The 8,043-nt window shown below is 43.4% G+C and overlaps 1 protein-coding gene across 1 annotated transcript in view; it reads left to right on the top strand.

Moving 5' to 3' along the window:
• Positions 1-2,087, top strand: part of LOC143290242 (atrial natriuretic peptide receptor 2-like) — a 54,789-nt gene extending 52,702 nt beyond the window's left edge. Inside the window, exon 23 of the mRNA XM_076599581.1 lies at positions 1,160-2,087. Coding sequence (XP_076455696.1) covers positions 1,160-1,765 — 606 coding nt within the window. The 3' untranslated portion in view covers positions 1,766-2,087. The remainder of the gene's footprint in view (positions 1-1,159) is intronic.
• Positions 2,088-8,043: the final 5,956 nt, after the last annotated feature.

Genomic DNA, 8,043 nt, shown 5'->3' with positions numbered 1-8,043 from the left:
GTTCATCATACATCTGTCTGTCTGTCCGTCTGTCTGTCTATCCCTGTCTGTTCATCATGAATCTGTCTGTCTGTCCGTCTGCCTATCCCTGTCTGTTCATCATACATCTGTCTGTCTGTCCGTCTGTCTGTCTATCCCTGTCTGTTCATCATACATCTGTCTGTCTGTCCGTCTGTCTGTCTGTCTATCCCTGTCTGTTCGTTTTTATGTCTGTGGACCACTGCATCGTCAAGGTTTGAACACAATGCTAATCACCATGTGTCTGTCTGTCTGTCTGTCTGTCTGTCTGTCTGTCTGTCTGTCTATCCGTGTCTGTTTGTTTGTATGTCTGTCTGTCTGTTTGCTGTCTGTCTGTCTGTCTGTCTCTCTGTTTGTCCCCGTCTGTTTGAATGTCTGTCTCCGCCTGTCTTGTGTGCGTCTGATTGTCTGCGTGTGTTACGTGTGTGTGTGTGTGTGTGTGTGTGTGTGTGTGTGTGTGTTGGTGTGGGGCAGATGGGGGGGGGGGGTGATGTATGTGTGATGTATGTTTGTACGTGTCTGTCTGTTGGTCGGTCTCTCTCCCATTCTCAATCTGTCTCTATCTTTCTTTCTGTCTCTGAGTGTTCGTCTCTCTCTCTCTCTCTCTCTCTCTCTCTCTCTCTCTCTCTCTCTCTCTCTCTCTCTCTCTTTCTCTCCCCCCACCCACCCCCCGCACAAGCCCACACACAAGCGCGCGCATACACACGCACACACCTGATATCATTTAGAGTAGTAATGCCAACATATAATATCCTTGCCTGATCCCTTCCTACCTACCTACCTACCTATTTACCTATTTCACTTTCTTGCCTATTTACCAACCTTTACCTACCTACCTACTTACCTAACTGTCTGCTTACCGACATACATACTACATTCCTGTCTAACTGTCTAGATGCCCATCTACTGCCTACCCACCTAATGACCTACCTATCTACCTTCCTGCTTAACTATCTACCTACCTACCCACCTAACTACCTACTCACCTACTACCAAACTACCTACTTACCTACTTATCTATCTACCTACCTAACTACGTACGTACCTACCTACTAATCTACCTACTTACCTATCTACCTACCTACCTACCTACCTACCTACCTACCAACTTACCTACATTACCTACCTGCCTGACCAACAGGGCAAAGGGGAGATGGAGACCTACTGGCTGCTGGGCCATGACCCGGAGTCCGGCAAGGACTGGACAGTGCCCCGCCGTGCCGTGCACACCCCCTCCGTCACCCACACCACCCCCACCCCCTCCCGCTCCGCCACCCCCTCCTCCTCCCCCCGCGTCTCCCGCCGTCGGGCGGCCAGCGTCAGCGTCCCCGCCACCCTCACTCCCACCATCCTCCTCAGCTCCTACACCCCCGTCTCCGCCTCCCCCGCCTCCGTCGCCAGCGTCACTTCCACGCCCTGTGTCACCTCCACGCCCGTCAAGGACCCCAGGACCGACACCCCTTCCCCGGTCCTCCCTGCCGCCGTTTCCACTGTCAGTCCCAGCAACAAGGCGCCTGTCGACAACCACCACCACCACCACCACCACCCTCCTTCCTCACCGTCCAACCCTACTTCCGCTACCGCCAATAATAATAATAACAACAACAGCAGTAGCAACGGCAGTTCCAACAACATCACCAACTTGACCTCCATCACCACCACCTCCGCCACTACCACCACCACCACCACCACCTCGACGTCTTCTTCAGGTCACCAGGGCACGCACGTGACAGTAGTCAAGGTGTAACCTAGTTGATTTGTTTTCCGGTGTGCTGATTTTTTTTTTTGAGCATCTTTGATATACTCCATATCATTGCTGCAATTTTGTTTTGGTGTATGAGTACAGGCAAACAGCAAGAGACGACCAAGACATGCAGCTCAGCTCATTGCGTTGAATCACCTCAAGGTGTGATGTTAGTGAGTGAGTGCTGGGAAGTAGCATCCCTGTACCGGATCTTCCCTGTGCAAGGAGACGGTGCTGTTGTGGACCCAAGATTCGTGAAGCGCTTAGCTGAGTTTCAGTTTCAGTTTCAGTAGCTCAAGGAGGCGTCACTGCGTTCGGACAAAACCATATACGCTCCACCTCATCTGCCAAGCAGATGCCTGACCAGCAGCGTAACCCAACGCGCTTAGTCAGGCCTTGAGAAAAAAAGAAGAAAAAAAGAGGGAATAAATAATAGATAAGCTTACATAAATAAATAAATAAATAAATAAATAAATAAATAATAATTACAATATAGAACAAGAGAGGCAAGGCCTTCAAGACTCACTTGTGATACAATTTTAAAAAAAAAATTCAAGCTTTTTATGTATTGAGTATAATTTCAAAATGTAATGTTTAAGATGAGAAAGATCAGTTTAAAGCAAATTAACTCCCCTAGCATTACAGAGTAATTTCCTTTTTTTTACTATGTGCACCAAAACGTTTGCAAAATAAATAAAACTTCCATGCTTAGCAAAAGAAGTTCCTGTTTGAACAAAAAAAATGATAATAATGACTGCTCTAGTTGTTGGGTCAGAATATCAGATCAAAGTGCCAAGTTTAGAGAATACAAAAAAATATAAATATATCAGTAAATGCAGTTTGCATATAATTAGGCTTCATTCTTTATTTTTTTTTGTGCCCATCCCAGAGGCGCAATATTGTTTTAAACAAGATGACTGGAAAGAACTGAATTTTTCCTATTTTTATGCCAAATTTGGTGTCAACTGACAAAGTAGTTGCAGAGAAAATGTCAATGTTAAAGTTTACCACGGACACACACACACACACACACACACACACACAGACACACACACACACACACACACACACACACACACACACACACACACAGACAACCGAACACCGAGTTAAAACATAGACTCACTTTGTTTATACAAGTGAGTCAAAAAGGTAGTAGTAGTAGTAGTAGTAGTAGTAGTAATAAAGACAACAATGATGATAAATAAGCAAATAAATGTAAAACATGAAGACACACATTCACACATACACACCCACACATGCATAACAGATATGCACCAAACATGCAGCTTAGCTGAGAGAAGCACCAGGTGCTTTGTAGGTGTCAGTAGTTCAACTTCCTCACCATCCCCACCCCACAGGGGTTCGCGCCATCAGACTGAGACTGCTTTCGTCATCCCACTGCATGGTGCACGTTTGGGAATAATGCTCGGATGTTGACGCTTGGATCGTTTCGTTCCTTCATTCATAGTCTTGTCATCTAAGATAATGATATTGGACTGAAAATAGATGATGTTATTATTATTATTATTATTATTATTATTATTATTATTATTATTATTATTATTATTATTATTATTATTATTATTATTATTATTATTATTATTATTATTTCTATCATAATGATGATTATTATCATCAGTATCAGTATCAGTAGCTCAAGGAGGCGTCACTGCGTTCGGTCAAATCCATATACGCTACACCACATCTGCCAAGCAGATGCCTGACCAGTAGCGTAACCCAACGCGCTAAGTCAGGCCTTGAAAAAAAAATCAATAAAAAGATAATGATAAAATAGTAAATAAATAAAATTAAAAATAAATAATTTTTTTTTTATGAAATAAACAATAGAATAAATACATAATTAAAAAATTATTTAAAAAAAAAATTATCATCATTAATTAGAAATCATCATTTGTGAAAATGAATAGCAGGGGCAGAAATTAACATTGTGTTTTGCTGACGCTTGGACAGTGCCAGCATAGCACTCGTACTGTGGAAACAAATGACAGAAAACAGCTATTTCGTGACTTTGTGTTGATCTCCTTGGCATCGTCATTATCATCATCACTATTGTTATTCCGATCGACTGCAAAAAAATATTGAAATAATTTGAAATGTTCTCGCTCTTATCTCTCTCTAGGATTTTACAGAATATAGAGCAACATTTATTTCATGAGATGGAAATACGAAAATCTAGAAATAAACAACTTTCGTTTTGGAAAATGTGGAGCATCGATTTGTTTTTAGCAGAAATGCTAATTTTGCAGCAGATGGTGCCATACTTTTGGTGTTTTTTGTTGTTTTTTCTGCGCTCTTCTGTCATACAAGAGGGACCTGAGGTGAGACACCCCTGACACGATACCCACACTACCACCACCACAGGAACGGTAACAGTATATGATGGGCAGTGAACAGAACAATGTCAAAGTTGCTGGAAGACGTGAAAAAAAAACAACAAAAAACAACCGCTTGCTTCCATCACAACTGGACCCCGTAACCATTGACAAGGTCGCCCCGCGCGATCACCTTTTCTTCCCACAGTGTGTGTGCATTGCAGTTCTTCCCAAAGTCTGTGTGCATTGCCGTGCGTATTATTCTTCATGGCTTCCCGTTTTCCCTTCACTCACAGATCCCCGTGATGTGGTAGATACCAGACGCCCAGTTTGCTCAGCACTTACATGTTCACTGTGTAGCGTGATGCAAGCGGTACCATCTTCACTCTTTGTTGATGCTCTCTATTCACTGTGTCGTGCAGAACCATCGGTACCATCGACACTCTTTGCTGATGTTCTCTAATCACTTTGTCGTGTAGAACCATCGGTACCATCTTCACTCTTTGTTGATGTTCTCTATTCACTGTGTCGTGCAGAACCATCGGTAACATCTTCACTCTTTGTTGATGTTCTCTATTCACTGTGTCGTGCAGAACCATCGGTAACATCTTCACTCTTTGTTGATGTTCTCTATTCACTTTGTCGTGCAGAACCATCGGTACCATCTTCACTCTTTGTTGATGTTCTCTATTCACTGTGTCGTGTAGAACCATCGGTACCATCTTCACTCTTCGTTGATGTTCTCTATTCACTGTGTCGTGTAGAACCATCGGTAACATCTTCACTCCTTGGTGATGCTCTCCGTTCAGTGTTTCACTCCTTGATGATACTATTCACCGTGTAGTGTACATCCAAAGGTAACATATTCACTCCTTAGTAATGTGCAGCTCGCACACTGACTAAACTTCCGTCCGTCAAGTCACAGTTTTCTAACTGGGGTCAAGTTGTAACAGACAGTGATGGGGTCAAGTTGTAGCAGTGATGGGGTCACAGTTTTCTAACTGGGGTCAAGTTGTAACAGACAGTGATGGGGTCACAGTTTTCTAACTGGGGTCAAGTTGTAGCAGACAGTGATGGGGTCAAGTTGTAGCAGGCAGTATAGGGGTCAAGTTGTAGCAGACAGTGATGGGGTCAAGTTGTAGGAGACAGTGATGGGGTCAAGTTGTAGCAGTGATGGGGTCAAGCTGTGGCAGACAGTGATGGGGTCAAGTTGTGGCAGACAGTGATGGGGTCAAGTTGTAGCAGACAGTGATGGGGTCAAGTTGTAGCAGACAGTGATAGGGTCAGGTTATAGCAGACAGTGATTGGGTCATGTTGTGACAGACAGTGATGGGGTCAAGTTGTAGCAATGATGGGGTCAAGTTATAGCAGTGATGGGGTCAAGTTATAGCAGACAGTGATTGGGTCATGTTGTGACAGACAGTGATGGGGTCAAGTTGTAGCATGTATGATGGGGTCAAGTTATAGCAGTGATGGGGTCAAGTTGTAGCAGACAGTGATGGGGTCAAGTTGTAGCAGACAGTGATGGGGTCAAGTTGTAGCAGACAGTGATGGGGTCAAGTTGTGACAGACAGTGATGGGGTCAAGTTGTAGCAGTGATGGGGTCAAGTTGTAGCAGACAGTGATGGGGTCAAGTTGTGACAGACAGTGATGGGGTCAAGTTGTAGCAATGATGGGGTCAAGTTATAGCAGTGATGGGGTCAAGTTATAGCAGACAGTGATTGGGTCATGTTGTGACAGACAGTGATGGGGTCAAGTTGTAGCAATGATGGGGTCAAGTTATAGCAGTGATGGGGTCAAGTTGTAGCAATGATGGGGTCAAGTTATAGCAGTGATGGGGTCAAGTTATAGCAGACAGTGATTGGGTCATGTTGTGACAGACAGTGATGGGGTCAAGTTGTAGCAGTGATGGGGTCAAGTTGTAGCAGACAGTGATGGGGTCAAGTTGTGACAGACAGTGATGGGGTCATGTTGTAGCAGACTAGCAGACAGTGATGGGGTCAGGTTGTAGCAGACAGTGATGGGATCATATTGTGACAGACAGTGATGGGGTACAGGAGAACTTGCTTGGTGGAGCGGTGCTAAGGGAAACGCACATTGTTGGGATGCAAAACGGTTTACACAGTGGTCGCTCGCAAAAAAAGGACTTGCACAGTGATGGGACACAACAGAACTTGCACTGCTTGTAAGTACAAAAGAACGTGCTGAGATACAAAGTGGCTTTCCAGTGTAGGGGTGTGTACAAAGTTGAGGCTCAAACGGACTCGTGTGGTGTTGGGACTTGAAAGGACTTTCACGGTGTTGGCATGCCAACATTTTCGCACAGTACTGGTGTGACAAAGGTCTTGTGGGACGGTGGTATGCCAAGGATATCATCAGTGCTTGAGTGTAATATAAACAGTGCTTGAATGTCAAAAAGACTTTGACAGTGTTGTGATGCAAAGTGACTTGCACAACATTGGGACACTAAAGACCTTGCACAGTACTGGCGTACACAATGACTTGCATGGTGGTTGGAATTTAAAAAAAAAAAGGAAGAATTTACAGAGTGTTGTCTGTATCAATGACCTGTTCACTGCCGTTTGGGTAATTGTTCTGTAACCACAGCCCAGCAGTTCAGGGAGTGCTGATAATGTCTGAGATATGTATTGTTGATATTATCGTTAATACATCATAAACACCATTGAATATACTTTTGTGGGGCTTCACAACACGCAAAAGGATTTAGGAATTGTCAGTGTATATGTAGTACCGGCATGCTATGATGTTGCACAATACTGAACGTTTTATTTGTTACTACGGTTGTGGATCTGTTTTGTGTGATTGTTCAAAAGTCTACCATTGACATCAAAAGTCTACCATTGACAAAACATGACAAGTTACAATTCATCATATATGCTGATAGACTGACACCGTCGTGTTCTGTGATCGTGTCGTTGTCAGAACAGCGCAGCGTATATGGGTGTGTAGCGACTGCCGCTTCGTTGTTAGAAACAGTGTTACCAACACCTAGTGAGGAACTGTGATTTGTTGAAACAAGAAAAGTGCTAAATATGTGAAACCACCGTAGCTCTACCGTCATGGGTATTCAGATTGATGCACAGGGTTACTTAACCCTTTGAGCCCTGAGTTCCTGAGCAATTTTAACCCTTCTTCCTGAGCTCCTGAGCCAAAATTTGCAAATAATTGGAATTAAAGGTTTATATTTTTACACACTTTATGGGTTATATTTCCAAATACACAGTGTATATCTGATCAAAATATCCCCATGTGATAAGACGATGAACAGTGTCGTGGACAATTTTTGTGGTTAAAAAAAAAAAAAAAAATGGAGTGCTGGATTTGTGGGGCTCCCCCATGGTCAGTCAAACATGGACTTCATAATGGACTATAGTCAGGATAATCTCAAATTGATCATAAACTAACAACTAACACGACAGACACGGACTTTATGATGGACATCGGTCAGCATAATCAAACTGAGCTTCTGGTCATTCGGATGTAGACGATAAACCGAGGCCCTTGTGCGGCACCCACTTGGGGCACTGAGTTTCAGTTTCAGTAGCTCAAGGAGGCGCCACTGCGTTCGGACAAATCCATATACGCTACACCACATCTGCCAAGCAGATGTCTGACCAGTAGCGTAACCCAACGCGCTTTGTCAGGCCTTGAGAAAAAAAACAACAACAACAAAAAAAACAAGAGAGGCAAGGCGTTCAAGACTCACTTGTGATACACTTAAAAAAAAAAAAAAAATCTAATCGTCAAAATGTGTTCTGTATTTGTTATTGTAAAGCTTTGGGTTAAAAAAAAAGAAGAAAGAAAAAGAGTCCTAACCAGATTCGAACCCCGCGTGTTCGGGTGAGAAGAAACTGTCTTACCCATTACACTGTCGTAGCTCCTTAACTGACGTTCTGAAATTTAATATTTGAACATACTTTTTTT

The sequence above is a fragment of the Babylonia areolata genome, chromosome 15 (genome assembly GCF_041734735.1).
Source record: "Babylonia areolata isolate BAREFJ2019XMU chromosome 15, ASM4173473v1, whole genome shotgun sequence".
NCBI classification, from domain to species: domain Eukaryota; kingdom Metazoa; phylum Mollusca; class Gastropoda; order Neogastropoda; family Buccinidae; genus Babylonia; species Babylonia areolata.
Note: the sequence above shows the minus strand (reverse complement) of the source record. Positions and strands in the feature narration are given on the sequence as shown.